This window comes from Truncatella angustata, assembly GCF_020726525.1.
Source record: "Truncatella angustata strain MPI-SDFR-AT-0073 chromosome Unknown BKA67scaffold_1, whole genome shotgun sequence".
NCBI classification, from domain to species: domain Eukaryota; kingdom Fungi; phylum Ascomycota; class Sordariomycetes; order Amphisphaeriales; family Sporocadaceae; genus Truncatella; species Truncatella angustata.
In genome coordinates, this window is record NW_025763381.1 from 269,224 (window position 1) to 287,420 (window position 18,197).

Below are 18,197 nucleotides of genomic sequence, written 5' to 3' on the forward strand. Positions count from 1 at the left end.
ACAGAGTGCCCAGATATAGATATTTGGTATGTAGTCTTCATTGTCGAGCTGCGTAGTCGTGAAATCCTCTCTGTCATCGCACAAGCACCATGAATTCCCGGCCATCACGCCTTGCCAGAGATCTTTGGATTTACGAAGTATAATGTCCTCTTTACCTGTTCGCCGCAGCATGTCTGGCTCCAAGGTTTGCCGGAGTCCTCTAACTAAGCTACCAATATGCCTAACTAGCGGCGGTCAGGTCTTATCCTCTGGCTGCTTTCTTCTTCTTCTTCTTCTTCTTCTTCTTCTTCTTCTTCTTCTTCTTCTTCTTCTTCTTCTTCTTCTTCTTCTTCTCCTCCTCCTTCTTCTCCTCCTCCTTCTTCTCCTCCTCCTTCTTCTCCTCCTCCTTCTTCTCCTCCTCCTTCTTCTCCTCCTCCTCCGTAGCATTCGTAGCTCTTATCTGCACGCCATCTCATATCATTATCTTGAGAATCGTCATCTCTGCCTCTCCCTTATTCATATTTTCAGTAACAATCGTCCACAACATTACCATCTTCAGCATCTTCAGCATCTTCAATTTTCGTCGAACTTTTGTCAATTAAGGTTGTTCAAGACAGAAAACATTCGTATGGCCTCTATCAAGCTAAGACTATGGTGTCGATCATTGAGTCGTAAAAGTCCAACCGCTGGAATTGCCGAAGTTGATGGCAACGCTGCTGTCCTAGTGTACATTTCGTGATTGTTGGCTTGGTGTCTCGCTCCCAGGTCCGTCTTTGACAACCAGCTTTGCATGTCAGGACAACTACGGGCCTCGACCAATCTCTAGCTTCACCTATGCACGCATAATTCACTCTTTCTTTTGGGCGCGAAAGATGTTCCCTCGAGAAAGATACACGCTAGTTTCGTAATAAGTCAAGGACAATGGAGGTCACTTTTGTGGAGACAACTGACCGTCGGTGATCTCCGCCAACCCTAACGAGAGAGGCTTGGTTTTGCCTACATGAATTCCTTTAGATTGTTCAGTTTCCACAGCAGTACGACAGCTGAACAATAAATCGGGGATGTGGTCTAGTGGTATGACGTTTCCTTAGCATGCGATGAACTTATCATTCAAGAGCATGGAAAAGGTTCTGGGTTCGATTCCCAGCCTCTCCACCAAACTTTTTGCTGTGTTTATCGATTCACACTTTTGTTTTTGTTATATGTCGCTTCTCTGTAATTTTGAGTGTGTTTGGCCCGATCTTTTACATACTCCGTACTGTTAAATTAGATGCAGTCCGAGGTTCGATCGTACGGCATGCATAGCGGTCGGCTACGTTTGTGATCGTCAGGTTTGAAATGATTACAACCTATTCGTTTACTCACTACTCGTTTTAACATCTGACGGTCACTTCGTTGGTCTAGTCCGCCTACTGTTGTATCTAATGTGTTTGCTATTAGTTTAATTGCCAATAGTTGTAACAATACTAACGGCTCAAGCACCTCGGCCACTACTACTCGATGTCATCCATCTGTGTTTATAGAGAGCCGCGATTTACCTATATGTGGGCGGATGCTTTCTGCATCATCCAAGATGACCAAGCCGATGTTCTGCGGGAATTCCCTCTTATGTCAGACGTCTATCAGCAAAGCCATGCTACAGTGCCACACTTGAGAGGTATGGCCTATTACTTATCGAAGATGGAGAGAATTGCAAAAGAATCGGGTTCGTTCGCTGGTATGTGGACGAGGAGCTTTATAATTGATCCCGCATATTTACCTGTGTTTGAAATCCAGGCTGTCAAAATCGTGTAAGTCAACCATTAGAGTGATCATGTTGCTTGAGGACGACTTCCGAACACTAGCCGAAGACCGAAGTTTTGATTTAGTATAGCCTCTGGATGCGGTATCTCCTATCATCGTCAAGTGAGGTTTCGAGATTGTAATTTTGTTCCATGAGCAAAAATAGGAAAAGAAAACGAGATACTAGCCAGCTCTCTCTAAGACCAAAACTGCGCCAGCCCTCTAACGAACTTGGCCAACGAGCAGGTACTTTGAATCCAACGATCGTTTGATGATTCGTCCGCCCGCCAACAACAGCATTCGTCCAACCCCGACTCCGTATGGGAGCCCCTCCTCAGAATTCTGGCTGGTGTCATTGCCATGGCATGCATGAGCTGGATATTCTCTCACTAGTAATTTGATCACACAGTAAATACGATGAAGAGTATAACGGACGGCGTTTGCTAGAGCCTATGCGGTGTAGTTTGAGATATCTGGTCTCCGTCGCGGCATTATTTTAGAACATTGAAAACTTGTCAAGCGAGTCGTCAATCGTTTATGCTTACAGATGGCTTAAATGGGTTTCGATATCTTATAGGGTTTTCCATGAGAAATCTAAGCAGCCTCCTGAAATGCTGTCTTCAGCCCTTCAAAATGCTCCTGCTCCTCATCGGCGAATTTGCCTGTTGTGTCGCTGATAATGGTCAATACGAGACTGTAGTTGTTGTACAAAAAGCGTTCCCTTTTCCGCTTATCGGAACCCCATTGCCCACTATACTTGGTCAGAAACGCCTCCAGCTCGCTCCTCAATCGGCGCAAACTGGCTACAACAGGCTCATCATCACCAGCTTCAGTGCTTAGCGACAGAATTCCGTGCATGAGCTGACCGAAGCGCTGGGTCGTGACGTGAGGCGCTGCGGAGAGTTTGACCAATTCGGATTTGGATGCTGGGCGAGTCGGTAGAGCAACGGTGAGGGCACGGACGGACTCGCAGTGCGCATTCATGACCGACTGAAGGCGGGGCCACAGGAGCATAGCAGTGCCATTAGTATAACCGTCGGCAGCTGGAACTTTGCGTCGTTGGAGCGTGAATTGAAAGTGTTGATTTAGCCGGACAGAGAGCAGAAGACCCAGGGTATCATACGTCTCAGAGATAAGGTTCTTGCATAGGGTGTGGCCTTGTGCGAAAGTCGGCTCGAAAATATAGGCGAAGTGACGAGAAATAGTGCTGTAGGATAGAGCGGGGGAAAAGAAAGAGGCAAGAAAGGTGTATTCAGCTGTGGCGTTATCGATCAGGGCGAGATTGAAGTTGCGAAAAGGCATTTCTAGGTAGTGGTAGCTACTGTCCTCTTCGGCCAGGTAGGAAGAGAGGGCCTTTTGGTCCTTCGTCTTGAGAAGGTCGATGCGCCGACCTATATTAAAGGCATCGTGTGGTGGCCCCGATATCTTGGAGGACGAAAGCACACCAGCCTTTCGAGAAGTGTCCTCGTTTCCAAGCACGTCGACCTTGTCTATTGTATGTAACTTGATCTTCTTGAGCGCAGCTTCGTATCGTGAGAACTGGTTGTGGTAATACCAGCGCATGGTATTCTGGTATGCCTGGGATATCTCTTCCGCAAGCTTCGGGTGATGCTTGTGCAGGAAGGTATATACGTCCTTGAAGCGCAGAAAGTTCTGCTGTTGTATGATCTGGGCATTAATTTGCGGGGATCGCAGCGCCTTGATCTGAGCAACCAGGAAATCCCGTATTCTCTCCAGGGCTTTCTGAACAAGTTTCTCCAGTAGGGGGCCCAGGTCTTGTAGTCCTTTGCCGGATGGTGTTGCCGCTGCAGCCTTCTTATGGGCTGCTGCTCGCTTGTCGACTTCGGCAAGGGCTTTAATCCAAGCATCATCGATGTGGCCGTCCACGATCTTGGATACCACAGCGGGTGATACACTCATCTCTTCCACGATTGGGCCGAGTCCCTTTTCCACGGCCTTGCGGTTCTCCAACCTCACATTGAGAGCTGTGGACCGCGCTTGGAGGGTCTCGATATCGGCTGAGACGGATGCCAGATCGTTTCGAAAGCTCGTGAGGTTCAATTCGACCGAGCTTAGGACCTGGTCGCAAGCTCGTATTGATCTATGAAGATCCTCGAATTTCGTTTTATCTTGCTCATCTGCAACTTGGGCGTCAGCTGAGATGTTCCGAGAGAACAAGTGTAGACAGAACATGTCGGCAATTACCTACATTCTTCGACCGACTGAGATCTATGCACATGGGCGCTCGTTTGTACTGGGAGTTCGGAGAGGGCCAGCTCTGTCAAGGACAATCCTCCAAAATCGAATTCCGTTTCCAGGTCTTTCGATGTGATCTCGTGGATGTTGTGATCGTTCCCATTATCTCCTGGTTCGCCGAGCAGCTTGTTCAAGACATGGACAGGATCCGGTCCTGCGTATGTTGTTGTTGATTGCTTGAGTGTCGAGCCATTCGCTCTTCGCGACGCGGCCAACAACGAAGACGTGGAGCTGTCATTGGAGGCCAGTGACAGCAGCGAGGATGACCGGGGCGTCTGGCCGGGACGCTGTTGTGAGGTGATATAAGGACCGATGCCACTTGGAGTCCTCCTTCCTGGCGCAGGCGAGTATGCACGACTTCCTGGCTGTGACGCTGCTGGCGATGCGGACTGTTGTCCAGCTAGGCGGTCGAGCCACATGGTCGAATTGAGGTTCGTCACCAACTTTCTCTCAACATGACTCTAGGTTTAACTGTGCACAGGATAGGGTAGAAGAGGAAAGAGGGAGAATGTATCGGATTTGCGGCGCAGGAGTGTCAAGTCTCAGAGGAGGCGCGATTGCATAAGGTTAACGGGATCAGTTGAAGAGGTCATCAATTCATGTCTCGGAGCCGCAAGTTGGGTCCATCAAAGCTGTTCCTGTATTGTATGTACATACATACGGAGTACTGTAGATCAGGCTCCCAATTGCAACTGATGCCAGCCAGCTACATAGTGTACTTGACCTACAGGGGGACAGCTCATGTGGAGGATATCCAGGTCATTGGCCAAAATGGCCCTCGGGGGCTGCTAAACAAAGGATGCCAGGGTGCGTATCCACTAAGGACAGCGACGGGACAGAAGCTGAGGGGGGCGGGCGGGCAGGCGGGCAGGCTAGGGCGCGGGCGCGGGCCTCAGGTACATTCGCGTATGGTGGTACAGTATGTAACTATCGTACCTAAGACTCTTGCAGACACATATTTGCCAAATTTGAGTGTTCAAAGTGCATGCTCGAGCGCCACCACGAGGAAGACTCATTGTACGTCATGCCGTGCAGTGGAAAGGCTGCCACCGTTGAGATTTGAGGGGCATCTGCGAGGCTATTACAGCGCAAATGTTGATGAGATGACAGGTCGACTGCGATTATTAACGCAACAACCAAATTGCAGAGTCAAGTTAGTGAGGTTGGTCGCGTGTGTCTGCGTCGAAGGTAGCTTCCTGGCCATGGTCGGGATGGGATGCAAGTAAGTGGAAGCTTCAAACCTTCGAATGCAGTACCAAGGTACGTTAAAAGCTGGCTAGGCGCGTCAGTGAAACGTAGAGGAGTCATTACAGCAGCACACAGCAGGTAACGGTAACATTACAGTCGGTCCATGAGTAGGGCCTGGGGCGTGCTTTCGTGAGACTCAATTGAGACTGACAAGGTACAAAAATATCACAATGTGCTAGTCTACGTGCAACAGGTTTTTTCAGTTCCGTTCGGGGTCGTTCACTGTATGGCAGAGACGATACACGATACACGATGCCTGGATGGCATCCGTCTCTTTCTCTCTCAGCTTCTCGTCAGACATTCAACACAGATGCTCCACTTCTATGTGCAAATCTAGGCAAATCGATTGGTCCACCCTCGCCTCTTCGCTTCCGCTTTGGCTCTGGCTCTCTGGCTCTGGCTCTGGGTTTGGGTTTTTGGTTTCTGATGGATATTTTTTTTTTTTTAATTCGACAGTCCCCGCCCACCATTTGAAAGCACAAGCCGCCTGCTTTTCTACACCTCCTCCCACCCAACCCACATTCACAAACTTTCTCTTCTTTGGGAGTTGGACATTGTCGCAATCCATTGCATCTTTCCTTTCTCTACCATCTTCCATATCAACTTCACCTCAAGCTCTCGCTTCAGCTAGTCAAGATGGCCGAAACAAACAACGACGTAAGTCTTCATGTCCCCCAATACCCGGCTGTTCTCCCGTCAGAGCAAGGAAATTCACCCCACCCCGCATTTTACATCCGCCAAATCGCCAGTGAACCCCGCGACACAAGCCTGCTGTCTGGACCAGAATTGAGCATTTGGTCAGCCCGTCAACCAAACAAAAAGAAGAAGAACGAAAAAGAAACCGAGGGAAAAGAGCGGTCGGCCTCTTGGGTTGTCATGATCTGGTCGCTGACCTTGCTCGCCCCTGTCGCATTATCATTTTTCGTCGGGGGTTGGATCACGAGAGAAACGGTATACTAATTCGTGATCCTCTTACAGGCCCAGCATGACTTGGAGTTCAACTCCACCGATGCCGGTGCATCTACCACCTACCCCATGCAGTGTTCCGCCCTGCGCAAGAACGGTTTCGTCGTCATCAAGAACCGTCCCTGCAAGATCGTCGATATGTCCACCTCCAAGACTGGCAAGCACGGTCACGCCAAGGTCCACTTGATCGCCATCGACATCTTCACCGGCAAGAAGCTTGAGGATCTTTCTCCCTCCACCCACAACATGATGGTTCCCCACGTCACTCGTCGCGAGTACCAGCTCGTAAGTATTTCGAAGTTCTGCCTGGAGATTTCCTGCGGGCCCCTTGCTGACCCAGTTCCAGCTTGACATCTCTGACGACGGTTTCCTTTCCCTCATGGAGGAGAACGGTGACACCAAGGACGATATCAAGCTCCCCGACGGTGAGGTTGGTCAGAAGATCACCCGTCTGTTTCAGGAGGAGGAGAAGGACACCAGTAAGTTGACCGTCACGCATACACACACCAACCATTCCCCCGGTACTAATTCCCGTCTTCAGACGTTGTCATCCTCAGCGCCATGGAGCAGTCCGCTGCCATCGAGGCCAAGGAGGCTCCCAAGGGCAACAACTAAGGTGCTTGCCACGACGACGTATGATCTACGACGATGACCTCTCCCATTTGGCTCATTTCGGTGGAGGAAACAAAACCTCTGGTCAATGCGGATGTCAATCGTACGATGCATTTCCTCTCAGGCGATGATTGAGTTGTTGGCATTTGGGATTAATATCCTTTTGAGGTCGTCGCGTAGAAGGAACTCTATCTCGACAACCATGATGTTTCAGCTGGGTATATGACGTGATGATGCCCACGATTCCTCTGTTTTCATTGACACCCTGGTCTTGCCCACCATATTCCCTGTCGTAAGCGATGAGCACATCAGAGGATGAAGAAAAAGGGGCACGTTCAAGATGGTACACTTGTCCTATAGAATCCACAAGTTTACCTACCAAAAAAATTGTTATCCTGCATCTGTGACTATCTGTAGTGTTTTTGAGTAAATTCCGGAAAACCTTGCCGGTAGAATGGACTTGGTTGAATCGTTAGATCAATCCCATAATTAAGTGTTCAGACGCCAAATTTCATGCATCTGATTCCGACATCTAAATTCTTGATATTCAAATCAATATCATGTGTCAAAATCATGTGACCGGCAATAACTTCGCAGTTGCAGACCGGACTGGATTCTACTTACTTTGTGAAACTGGCTCAAGCCATGGTTGTAACCTACCCACTCCAACATCGCAGACAGCCCTGGGAGAACTGTAGCTTACCAGCTGATTGAAACCCATCGCAGGCTCTTCATTGTGCAAAAAGTCCTTGGCGCACCAAAAAGAAAAGAAAAATGGCGGAAGCGTTTACACTCCATAAGATGCGCCCGTCGGAGCGCTGCGACGAGTGTCCCACGCGCAAATGGTACGAGGTGGACGGTAACCGCTTCTGCAAGAACGGCCACCAGCTCGAGGGCTATGCGCCGCACGAAGCAGGAGAGGACGAGTACAACAGCACGGGTCGCGTCACTAGGGTCAAGAAGGAGAAGAGGAAACGCGAGGGTCTCAAGCTCGAGGGCAAAGAGGGCAGGAGGCTCTACCTCCAGGCTCTGCAGTATGTGCTCAGACGACAGACGGAGTGGGTGCGCGACGTGGGGTTGAAGTTGGACGACGATCTGAGGAGGATGGAGTACGAAAGGGTGGTCAGAGAACTCTGGGCTGCCCTCTACGCCACGCCGGGCGTGATGGACGAGGAGGAGGCGGCGGAAGCGGCGGGTTCCGGGACAGAGGGCGACGTGGTGGCCAGCGCCAGCGAACTCGAGGATAGCGATGCGGATAGCGGCAGGAGGCGTAACGGCTGGTTGGAGAAGAGAGGCAGCAAGCTGCCGAGCCATACGCATGCTCTGGCGCTCTGCTACCTGGCGTGCGTCATCCTGAGGTACCCGGTTACAACGGCTGACTTCCACGGCTGGGCTCAGAGGGGCGATCTCGATTACCTCGCGGCCATCCACAGTCTTCCCGTCAATGTGCAGAATCGCCTGCCGGCCATGTATCACCGCGCTCTACAGGTCAGAGACCACATCAAGCCTGGAAAGCTGCTGTCCACGGCGCAGGAGTTGGTGGTCGCACTGAGCCTGCAGTACGAGGGGCTTCGATTTCCAGCTCTAAACCACACGCCGGTCCTGCTGCATTACATACTGAGCTTGACTTTGCCGATTGACGTGTTTCTGATGGTCAAGTGCCTGATTGGGGTCTTGGAGGCAACATTCGATTTTCCCAACGGAGACAGCAAGCGGATTCGAGCGATGGACAACCCGGAAGTTCTACTGATTACGCTGGTCGTCGTTGCTACGAAACTATTGTATCCGATGGACGGCAATGATCGGCCGCCGGCCAGCGAGGATGATCCACATGTCAAGCAGATCGATTGGGCAGAATGGCAGAAGATGAGGGCAAAGGCGAGCAACAAGCCAGCCACGGAAACACTGGAGAAGGGTACAGAACATCGAATCACTTCAAATGATGCATTGATAATGGAAAAGAACAAGATGGATGACTTCATGGACTGGTTTGATAAAATGTGGGTTGGAAGTACCGACGTCGAGGCTGGTGGTAAGTGTTGTTATTGTGCCATAGTTTGTTTGGTCTCCTAGCCTATCATTTACTAACTCGACATAGCACCTGCAGCCATCCAACGCGCGTTCGAAAGCGGCGAGAACCACAACGCCAAAACATCTAGACACGAAGCAAACGCTTCCACTACTGCCGACGTGACGACTGCTACTACAAACACCCTCAAACGCCAATACCAAAGACTGAACGAAACGATGAGAGTCCTGGAACCGCAGCCGGATCCGCAACCCGTCAAGGGCAACACGAGGAAACGGCCGGACCGGGACTTCTGCCCTACGTGGCGAACGGAAGAAGATCTCCCGGCAACTGCCAAAGCCCTCTATCGAGAGGCAGCGGATCTGGCGGCCATACCGCTGAAATCGTTGATCGTTGCCGGGCTACAGGTCGAAAGACGGCTGGAGATCTGGTCGGCGCAGCGGGAGAAGCAGAAGCGGAGGACCGGTGAAGTGGCTGAAGACGCGAAGGGCAAGGGGAAAGCAGTCATGTGAAAGTCATGTGAAGTGACACAAATTTTAGAATTATCAAGATACCCCCCAATTTAGTTGAAATGTTTTTTTGAAGCACATGGCACCAGATCCAGTTGTGAGGGAGGACCAACACGGTCAAAATGAGTACGGTCATATGGTCATATGCGAGGTCTTAAGCCTCCATTGCACTGCAGTTTGTGCGTGCTTGTCTAGATATCCCGATTTACACAGCCAGCGGCGTGTGGCCAAAGCAGGTCATTTGCTTCATAACTCGAGAAGGGGATTGCATAACGTGAGGTTGTCTAGCGGATGGCATACGGGCATTAAATTGGATATGGCGCCGTGGCACTTTTGTGACACAACCCAGAGCTGGCACTCCTTACGGAACCGAAACATATACCGCGGGCATCGCAAAAGTGACAAATTCATGGCGACGGTCGAAATACATCGTGTCAATCAGATACATTAGCTGTCAGGCGTGAATCGCTGGGAGACAGAATTGCTGATTGTGGCACGTCTTGTCACCACACCACCATTACTCCGTCGTCATGTCCGAAATGTCAATGCCCCCACTAAATTGCTCCCCCGACTTAGCGCCACAGCTCTCGGGTCACCTGATCCACCTAGGGCAACCTGAATTTCTCAATTCGAATTTCACCCCACCGAGAACCATTTTGTTTGGAGGCGACATCATCCCCGAACTTTCCCATCACCAACAGCAAATTCATCGAGGACCGGCAAAAGTAAGTAGCGCGCAGTGCCCCCCCGATGGCTTCAATGATGGTGTAATGCTAACAGACATGTGTGTGTAGTGCAGATGTGAGTTTTCTACGTTCCCAGCGGCCCCCCGAGGACGCACCCATTGGAAATCAGCGACGTCTGCCCGACCTCGACCGAACGATGCAAGAAAGCGAAGCACATTTTACTGACGTGACCCGACCTGCAGCTTCGTGAAGACCCTGACGGGCAAGACTATCACCCTTGAGGTGGAGTCCTCCGACACCATCGACAACGTCAAGTCCAAGATCCAGGACAAGGAGGGTATCCCCCCGGACCAGCAGCGATTGATCTTCGCTGGTAAGCAGCTGGAGGACGGCCGAACCTTGAGCGACTACAACATCCAGAAGGTGCGTGGAACCCGTGTGGCGATCCCTGTCGAGTCGCATCTGAAGCTTCGACCGACGGACGATTGCGAAGGCCTTATGCGACCGCGACGGGGAAGAATCGCCACAACCCTCCAATGGTGTTATCCATGATGGCTAACATTACCCGTCTCGTAGGAGTCGACTCTTCACTTGGTCCTCCGTCTCCGTGGTGGTATCATTGAGCCCTCGCTCAAGGCCCTCGCCTCCAAGTTCAACTGCGAGAAGATGATCTGCCGCAAGTGCTACGTAAGTGTTCAGGCCCAACAGGGCGTCGTGGCGACAGTGACACAAGTTGACACGAGACAAACAGGCCCGTCTTCCCCCGCGTGCCACCAACTGCCGCAAGAAGAAGTGCGGTCACACCAACCAGCTCCGACCCAAGAAGAAGCTCAAGTAAACGATTCGTTTCCTCATTTTCCGGCGTACCTGGTTTTCGGCATTATCATTACGAGACAGATCGGACGGGGCGGAGGGATCCTCGGCATGGCTATGGCATGAGAATCGGCATTGTATCCACGACCCGACTTGGGCATGCGGTTCTCCTTCCCGGAATAGCATCCTCTAGATAGGAGACAATGAAGCTATGATAAGATCAGATGTGATGTTCTCGTGTTGCTCGGTGTGGCATCTTGGAACAAGAGCCAAGTGTAGTGCTTGCTGCAGCCAGCGCTTTGCAGGTCGCGTAAAGCGTAGTTGATGGCTTGCGAGTATGCATCGCCAGGTCCCTGCCGTGATAGGTGATAGGTGCCAGCGCCCGTGCCTGGTCAAATATTATCCCCACTGTTTCCGGGAGCAGGTCACTGTTCCTGAATGCCATTAGTCTCGCGTGGAGAAGTGCCGCGAGTTCGAGTCGAGATGATCAACTCGGCGCAACATGAGCATCTGACGGTTGCCAATCGTCTAACTATTGCAGTGTTCAATGGTGTATTTGGCCAGAGTTGCGTAATGCAGCATATCGAACTGCATTCTCAACTTTGTGCCTCCTGTGTTTGCCCGAACCACAATGACAAAGGCCATAGCTAGAAATCCCTATCTGCACATCCGTGTTCTTCGCTGCACAGGATTCCCGAGTTTACTGCAGATGCTCCTTGGACACAAATGGCAGAGTAGCGATGCCATGCAATTGTTATGTCTGCATGTGTAGCTGCTGAATGTATACTGCGGATGCGCGATGGAGCCAATCGCGATCTACATGAAACCGAATCGGGTAAAGCTCGGTCTGCTTCGTGTCCTCAAAGCTTCCCTAGCTTACATAGCCTCTAGCACGGGTATTGGCATTGGCATCAGCATTAGCATGAGCATGAGCACTGCTAACCTGTCTGTCATATCTCCCGGACCAGGCAGACACGAAGCCATCACCAAGACAGCAACGTTGCTCATTTGCGAAGGTGCAACTCCCAACCATCTCCGGCATCAACATCATGTCAGGAGCGGGCTACGACGCAGTAGTAGACGTGGATGACGAGGTATGCATTATGCTCCCAATCCTCGGGCTGCGCGCGAAGCTTCAAGTCAAGTCAAGCTTCCCGCGACTCTGATGTGGCATTCTTATGGACACCCCAAAGGACTGACAATAACCTGCTCAGGGCGACCTCGGCCATACCGATCTCCAGGAAGACCTCGAGTTCCACAACTCGACCTTCACGGCGCCCTCAAACAACACACGCAAAGGCGGCCCCAGCCCCGGTCTTCCACCTCCCGCAACAGCAGGTTCCGGCTCGAGCTCCTCGAAACGTTTTCTCTGGTCTCTGTCCTTTTACGCCCAGTTCTTCGACGTCGACACGTCGTCCGTGCTGTCGAGATGCTGGGCCGCGCTGTACCCGCGCGCTAACTTCCTCGATGTGCTTGAGGGGAACCCCGATCTCTATGGCCCATTCTGGATCGCGACGACGGTCGTCTTTATCCTGTTCTTGGGCGGCACCATCAGCCAATACCTGACAAAGATCGGCGACGCGCCCTTCCTGTACGACTTCAAGCTATTGAGCGGTAAGTCTCTTCTCATCACACCAAGAGGGGCTCCTTCTTTACTGGCTGGTTCTCGGACAAGGCTAACGTGACTACAACAAAACAGGTGCCGCCGGTCTGATCTACGGCTACACGCTCGTGATCCCGATCCTGCTCTTCGGCGCCCTGCGCTACTTCGGCTCCGAGTCCGCCAACCTACTCGAGTGCTGGGCCCTCTACGGCTACGCCAACCTCATCTGGATCCCCGTCGCCCTCATCAGCTGGTCCCCGATCCAGATCCTCAACTACGTTTTCGTCGGTCTCGGCCTCGGCCTGTCCGTCGCCTTCCTCCTGAGGAACCTCTGGCCCGTCCTGAGCGCCACCGATCGCCAGACCAGCAAGGTCCTCCTGGTCCTCGTCGTCGTCCTGCACGCCGCCCTCGCCATCGCCATCAAGGTCTTGTTCTTCAAGGCCGGCAGCCCGGCCCCGATCCAGTCCGACCCGCCCGCCGAGACCAAGCCGGATGAAGGTGGTGCCGAGGCTATGCTGCGTTTCTTGCTCCGCGCATAGAGGTGGGCGGGTGATGGTACGGAAAAGGTGCCAGTGATAAGACAGCGTGTAGGAAGACTCGGCGGCATGCCCAGCGCGTCTATATGGAAATGATGCAAGTATTTTGAGTTGTACACTAGATGGTTCCGTTACGATACCAAAGACATCATGATTCACAACTCTTGGTCCAGCCAGAAATTGCATAAAGGTCTCACTGCTGATATCTTTTTTTATTATATTCTTTTTTACTTTTTTCTTTTTACTCTTCCATGGCTCAAAAGTGCACCAGTCGAAAATGCCGATGTATCAACAGACAATGTGAAACAAGGGAAGCTTGCTACTGGCCTATGTCACATCTATTCCGTTTCGTTGCTTGAATATACAAGTCTGGCAATACTTGGACATAGATCTTTATTGGGGCTGGACATGGGTCTGGTACCCAAGATCATTGTTTGTTATTCAGCCTTGTATGTACTCTTGCACTATACGCGGTGGTGCAGTGCCTTGGAGTTTGTTGTCTGGGCATTGTGCGCTTCGTGGGGGCTAAAATTGCAGTGAAATTTGGGGATTCTGCCAAGTGGCTGGCAGGTTGCAGGAGTGACGATCGAGCGGATAGAAGTTCACATACGAGAGATATTATTGGTCTATCTTTTTGTAACAGATCATATCTGCAGCGTCACACTGGTCCATACCATTGCCGGTTCGTGTGACGCTTCCACACACGACAGGGACACATCTGGTGGGTTTCGACATGGGGACACACTTCCAGTATTGGCCCAAGGGACGTTGTTTGTATGTAGCAGGCGAGATTCAAATCTTGCGCCTATCGCAAGGCAGCGCCCACCAGGAAACCAATCAGAGATATGCCCAAGAATGTCCGAGAAGCTACCGCATTGCAGTTTTAACCTACAGAAGAGCAAGTGCTAGCTACACAGGCCGGGTATATCCCGATCAAAGTCTGGAGTTGCATCTTAGGCCGCATTCCACGATATCCGTGTTTGCGGAGTTGACTTGTAGAAGAAATGGTATTACACATGTCATACATGTAGGAAATTCCAACCATACTGCACAGTCCAACATTTCAATTCCAAATTTCTTTGAAATACGATTGAAGGTGACGTTGTCGTGTCTAGAGGCAATAGGGCCATAACGCTGGTGGACTGTACTATATACTCTTGAGTCCCTACTCCCACTTCATACCCACTGCCATCCGAACCATCTTCTCCGTAATTCCAAAGCCGAAGTAATGACTAGCTGCCTGGCCGCTAGAATAGTTTGTTTCTGAGCAGTACCTCGATATACCCGCACACGTGATACTTCACTCGATAGAGCTATGGAGTTGGCTTATGGATAGCAATTATCCGATGAGAGGAGATGACACAAGAAAGGAAACTTTAGTATGATAAAAAATCATACGAGCCGTAGTAAAGTTTTAAATTATTTTTGGGGGGTTTGACAAAAGCCTTAACCCTGTGCCGAGCAAGGAGAGCAGGAAAGGAAATCCGCTTTGATGACGCTGTAGTTCCTCAAATTCGAACCCATGCAGCTTCACCCAGTGAACCCCTCTTTGCTCAACTCCTTCCAACATCATTCCTTTTCCTGCACAACTTAGTGACATCATCGCTGCCTGCAACAATCTCACCAGCTACAGTGATGGCAAATGCTATAACGAAAATCTGTGTTCATCCTGATGGAGAGCAGACATCAGCGTCGTGGAAAGAGTATCGGGACTGCCCTGAGGTTTTGGGGTGCGATGAAGCTGCTCATCGTTGCCCGCCCGGCAGTTTCCATCTTGCTGATCAAGGAGGTCAGCGTACTTTGTGAGAACCATTTTCGGAGAGATCGCAAGGTCAAATGGCAAAACCATTTGGCGAGAGAGTTTGCCGGGCTGTTAGAAAGTCCTTAATCAATGCCTCTGGAAGTCTTGGTTGCTCATACGAAAAAGAAATATTGGTATCTGCGGAGCAGTCGCTTTGAGAGACAGCCTACTCTTAGGTAAGTGGCTGCGGATATTGGATCTGGAGACAATATCTAGCCTGACGCAGGTATGCATGAATAGCTTAACGGAAGACCGTGTATATTTCTGTTCAAATCATGACAGATCAAGGGCGGGATCTCACGACTCTGGACGCTTGGTCCCCGTCGACCCCATGATTTGGGGAATATATCCTCCAAGAGCTAATGACAAGCAGAGCAGTTGAGCGGGATGGGACTCAGCCATTATTTGACGAGGTAGCAGCTAGCGTAAGTGTAACATTGTTTTGGACCGAAATAAATGGTTCTGAAACTAGTAAGTGCCCATTGGCCTTCACCAGGGGTAAAAGCCGCGTCTCATTTTGTGGTAATAGTCATCCTCCTGATCGACGATCTCCTCACTGACCATCAATACACACCTAAACTCATCGCAAATTCAGAGACGTTCACACAAAACTAGGCTGGAGCTTCCATAAAGCAAAGAGAAATGAATCCTTTCGGCTCTCGTTCTCATATTCTAGCGAACTCGCCAAGATTGAACTCGACGTCCACCGAGGAAAGTACAATGTTCCAGAAACTCTTGCTTGCGGTTTTTTTTTATTCCGCCTGCGGGGACCTCGCAAACGTTCTTGTAGTTCTGACCGACACCCTTGAGAGCCTGGAGGCTGATCTCTCTGGCCGAGACTACATCTCGGTAGAAGGTGTGGCTATCATGAAGCAGGATCTGGCCCAGATAGGCACAACATGTCTCCACTATGCGGTCTTACTCTCACATCTCGAGGCGAAACTCCAGGAATTGGCTCCGTCGGTATTGAATTGAAAGATTAAGCACGTCCGAGAATCACTGCAGTCGACAACTTCTCGAGAAAATACGCTCCAGAAGACCTTGCTATCCATTTTGGGCATCATAAAGAGCCAACGGACCACACAAGAAGCAGAGAACGTGGGGAAATTGACCCAGCTTGCATTCTTCTTCATACCTCTCATGCTCGTAGCGAGCGTTTTCGGTATGAATGATATGGTGAGTGTAGTTCTACATCCTGATGACAATCATCTAATCAAATATGTAGGAATTTGATGGTAAGCTCACAAGTTGGCATTGGGTCATCACATCGGCCAGTTGCGGAGTTTTGACGTACGTCGTAGGCTATCGTTATGTTGTCTGGAGATGAATCCGACGGAGCCCTTCTGGTGTGAAGTATCATTTACGCGAGTGGAAGCGTTGGGTGGCCAAAAAGGACCTCGCTAAGGAATCAGCAGCGACGCAGGAAATCAACGGAGGGACCGTATGAGGCCCGCTCGGTTGACTTCGTCAGATTGGCCCACGGACCTTAAGTATGTTTGTGTGATTTGTCAATGCCGCTACAATTGAGTAATATGGAAGTGTACGAAACAAAGCCCCACCACTGGAATTATGGTCACCGTCTAAGGTGAAGCGGTTATCCGCAATACTGCTAACGGACACCTTTGATGGCTGAGTCAATGGCTATGGCATCGGGGCACTTGAGCCAAGAGAGACTGTCTTCCACAAGTGCAGAACCAACTAGAAAGTACCATATACATACGGTCGAATGAAACTTCTACGAAATCGTAGCAATGGGGGTGGTTAATACGCAGATGAACCAGGGAACCGTGCAGGATGGTTGGATTACGTCTTCCTTTGTTGCAACCTCTAGGAAGCCGCTTAGGATTGGTCATTGCCCAGATATGTCTAGCCAAAATGCGAACTCGTCATGGAAAACTGCAATCGGCAGGACCTCAAATTTGACGAGATCATGTTCATACTCCATCGAGTGATGTATCGGAAGTCATATATGCCTTAGTCGCTTCCTCCACCTGATTGAAACGCACTCTTCCATATGCCCACTACCTGGGTCACCCGTATTGTTACCGGCTTCTGAATATTATTCAAACGAGTCACAGAACTCCACGGACATTCCTGCGACAAATTGCCGTTTCGGTGAGATCAAGCTGATGAGACTCATCGTGTTGGATCCTCTGTAATTACCCCATACTGTGTCTTAGAATGTGCAACGAAATCGTTTCGCATAATTCAAGACATCACAGTTAACTTCACTAGCCATCTTCTGCTGTTGTCGCGACCTAGATATACTTAAGAAGATGGACAGTTGCTCATGGGTCAACAATTGTAATAGCCGTACACTAATGGTCTATAAACTCTACTGTATACTTCGAGTTGCTCATACAACGCAGCCTAACCTTATCCGGCAATAAGTGCACATATGCGATTTAGAAGACATTTTCCGATGTTAAGCCGGTCGTATTCGTATTTGAGAAAAAGCTCGAATGCGAGGGCGGTGAATAGCGATGGAGGGGTGCATAACTTTTCATTGGCCAATGCAAACACAAGCTTTTGAGCTTCCGAAACAGATGTCACTCGCATTGCCATCAAGCAAAGAAAAGAAACGCCGAGAGACGTTTGTGCCTTTTTATGCACAGCCAAGCTTGTGCATCGCCGAGCTTGTGCATCAAGGAGTCGTATACGCAACGTACGGATGCGTAACGAATACGGAAATTACGCGTTGCGGACCCTCACGCGAGACGAGAGACGACCGTACGATACTGGAAATTTACATTTGCAAGATCAGGTCAATGTCCCCAGAATTGTGACCTGCAGCGGGAAGCCCTGGGGCGATATGGCGTGTTCTCGGAAGTGACTTAGCCGCAGGTTGAGGCCTGTGTCCCGGCCCCTCCACTGCGAATCAAAGTTTGAAGATTTGATCCCGTTATCGATCTGGTGGGGCACCGCTGTTTAACTCCGCGATGTACTTGTAATGATCGATTCTTCGACCGAAGCCCTGCGAATATAGAGTATACCTGCATCGACAGGGCAGTCTTGTCATGTGAACGCTAAGGTAGGTGTCAGAGAAAACTGTGCGCGAGATTGCCAATGACTGCGCGGATGCGGCTCAGGACGCAGAAGGCGGAGTTACGGGTTGGTGGCCAATCCCGAAATGGGTAAGGGTACGATGAATTAAAATGATGCATGGGAGATTTGCGCGCCAAATGTCCTTTCCAGCTTGTCATTTGTCAGGTATTATTCGGCGTCAGGCATTTGCGAAAAGGGAAGGGGTCTTCCTACTAGGGATTCCTTCTATGTTCTGTCAGTCTTCCTGTCACTGGCGCTCACTAGCATGAGGTACCGTTGTACTTGTCGGTTGTACTCCGTGCTGATAGGTTAATATGTAACAGCGATATTCT

The 18,197-nt window shown here is 50.5% G+C and overlaps 7 protein-coding genes and 1 non-coding gene across 8 annotated transcripts; 7 read left to right on the forward strand and 1 right to left on the reverse strand.

Annotated features, from left to right (window-relative positions):
- Window positions 1-110: 110 nt before the first annotated feature.
- Window positions 111-858, forward strand: BKA67DRAFT_2204 (uncharacterized protein). Its single transcript, XM_046095556.1, has one exon. The coding sequence runs from the start codon at window positions 143-145 to the stop codon at window positions 716-718; it is 576 nt and encodes a 191-aa protein (XP_045963079.1). The 5' UTR covers window positions 111-142; the 3' UTR covers window positions 719-858.
- A 178-nt stretch (window positions 859-1,036) lies between these two features.
- BKA67DRAFT_t1 lies at window positions 1,037-1,134 on the forward strand. Its single transcript has one exon. It is a non-coding gene; the product is annotated as a tRNA-Ala (tRNA).
- Window positions 1,135-2,243: 1,109 nt separating this feature from the next.
- BKA67DRAFT_2314 (Sac2 family-domain-containing protein) lies at window positions 2,244-4,526 on the reverse strand. The gene is made up of 2 exons (XM_046095631.1): window positions 3,971-4,526; window positions 2,244-3,899 (listed from the first exon to the last, which is right to left on the reverse strand). Exons 1-2 carry the CDS (start codon window positions 4,434-4,436, stop codon window positions 2,356-2,358), a joined length of 2,010 nt encoding a protein of 669 aa, XP_045963080.1. The 5' UTR covers window positions 4,437-4,526; the 3' UTR covers window positions 2,244-2,355.
- Window positions 4,527-5,723: 1,197 nt separating this feature from the next.
- BKA67DRAFT_543022 (eukaryotic translation initiation factor 5A) lies at window positions 5,724-7,230 on the forward strand. Its single transcript, XM_046101169.1, has 4 exons — window positions 5,724-5,922; window positions 6,244-6,516; window positions 6,578-6,710; window positions 6,773-7,230. Exons 1-4 carry the CDS (start codon window positions 5,902-5,904, stop codon window positions 6,844-6,846), a joined length of 501 nt encoding a protein of 166 aa, XP_045963081.1. The 5' UTR covers window positions 5,724-5,901; the 3' UTR covers window positions 6,847-7,230.
- Window positions 7,231-7,617: 387 nt separating this feature from the next.
- On the forward strand, window positions 7,618-9,384 carry BKA67DRAFT_529141 (uncharacterized protein; the record flags this gene model as incomplete). Its single annotated transcript, XM_046099016.1, has 2 exons — window positions 7,618-8,875; window positions 8,942-9,384. 2 exons carry the CDS (start codon window positions 7,618-7,620, stop codon window positions 9,382-9,384), a joined length of 1,701 nt encoding a protein of 566 aa, XP_045963082.1.
- A 612-nt stretch (window positions 9,385-9,996) lies between these two features.
- On the forward strand, window positions 9,997-11,003 carry BKA67DRAFT_2226 (ubiquitin-60S ribosomal protein L40 fusion protein). Its single transcript, XM_046095572.1, has 5 exons — window positions 9,997-10,106; window positions 10,176-10,182; window positions 10,310-10,490; window positions 10,644-10,754; window positions 10,819-11,003. Coding segments are annotated over exons 1-5 (387 nt in total). The 5' UTR covers window positions 9,997-10,105; the 3' UTR covers window positions 10,906-11,003.
- A 726-nt stretch (window positions 11,004-11,729) lies between these two features.
- Window positions 11,730-13,387, forward strand: BKA67DRAFT_2337 (uncharacterized protein). The gene is made up of 3 exons (XM_046095646.1): window positions 11,730-12,024; window positions 12,095-12,494; window positions 12,580-13,387. Exons 1-3 carry the CDS (start codon window positions 11,977-11,979, stop codon window positions 13,020-13,022), a joined length of 891 nt encoding a protein of 296 aa, XP_045963084.1. The 5' UTR covers window positions 11,730-11,976; the 3' UTR covers window positions 13,023-13,387.
- On the forward strand, window positions 13,075-13,656 carry BKA67DRAFT_2354 (uncharacterized protein). Its single transcript, XM_046095656.1, has one exon. It carries the CDS (start codon window positions 13,170-13,172, stop codon window positions 13,557-13,559), a length of 390 nt encoding a protein of 129 aa, XP_045963085.1. The 5' UTR covers window positions 13,075-13,169; the 3' UTR covers window positions 13,560-13,656.
- Window positions 13,657-18,197: the final 4,541 nt, after the last annotated feature.

Bases quoted from the DNA above. Each gene is read 5' to 3' on its own strand.
- BKA67DRAFT_2204 (XM_046095556.1), top strand. From the start codon at position 143: ATGTCCTCTTTACCTGTTCGCCGCAGCATGTCTGGCTCCAAGGTTTGC.
- BKA67DRAFT_2314 (XM_046095631.1), bottom strand. From the start codon at position 4,436: ATGTGGCTCGACCGCCTAGCTGGACAACAGTCCGCATCGCCAGCAGCG. The intron at 3,900-3,970 runs GTAGGTAATTGC...CCCAAGTTGCAG, and splicing joins ATCTCAGTCGGTCGAAGAAT to ATGAGCAAGATAAAACGAAA.
- BKA67DRAFT_543022 (XM_046101169.1), top strand. From the start codon at position 5,902: ATGGCCGAAACAAACAACGAC. The intron at 5,923-6,243 runs GTAAGTCTTCAT...ATCCTCTTACAG, and splicing joins TGGCCGAAACAAACAACGAC to GCCCAGCATGACTTGGAGTT. The intron at 6,517-6,577 runs GTAAGTATTTCG...ACCCAGTTCCAG, and splicing joins CTCGTCGCGAGTACCAGCTC to CTTGACATCTCTGACGACGG.
- BKA67DRAFT_2226 (XM_046095572.1), top strand. The intron at 10,491-10,643 runs GTGCGTGGAACC...CCCGTCTCGTAG, and splicing joins GCGACTACAACATCCAGAAG to GAGTCGACTCTTCACTTGGT. The intron at 10,755-10,818 runs GTAAGTGTTCAG...CGAGACAAACAG, and splicing joins TGATCTGCCGCAAGTGCTAC to GCCCGTCTTCCCCCGCGTGC.
- BKA67DRAFT_2337 (XM_046095646.1), top strand. From the start codon at position 11,977: ATGCATTATGCTCCCAATCCTCGGGCTGCGCGCGAAGCTTCAAGTCAA. The intron at 12,025-12,094 runs GTCAAGCTTCCC...TAACCTGCTCAG, and splicing joins CGCGCGAAGCTTCAAGTCAA to GGCGACCTCGGCCATACCGA. The intron at 12,495-12,579 runs GTAAGTCTCTTC...ACAACAAAACAG, and splicing joins CGACTTCAAGCTATTGAGCG to GTGCCGCCGGTCTGATCTAC.
- BKA67DRAFT_2354 (XM_046095656.1), top strand. From the start codon at position 13,170: ATGATTCACAACTCTTGGTCCAGCCAGAAATTGCATAAAGGTCTCACT.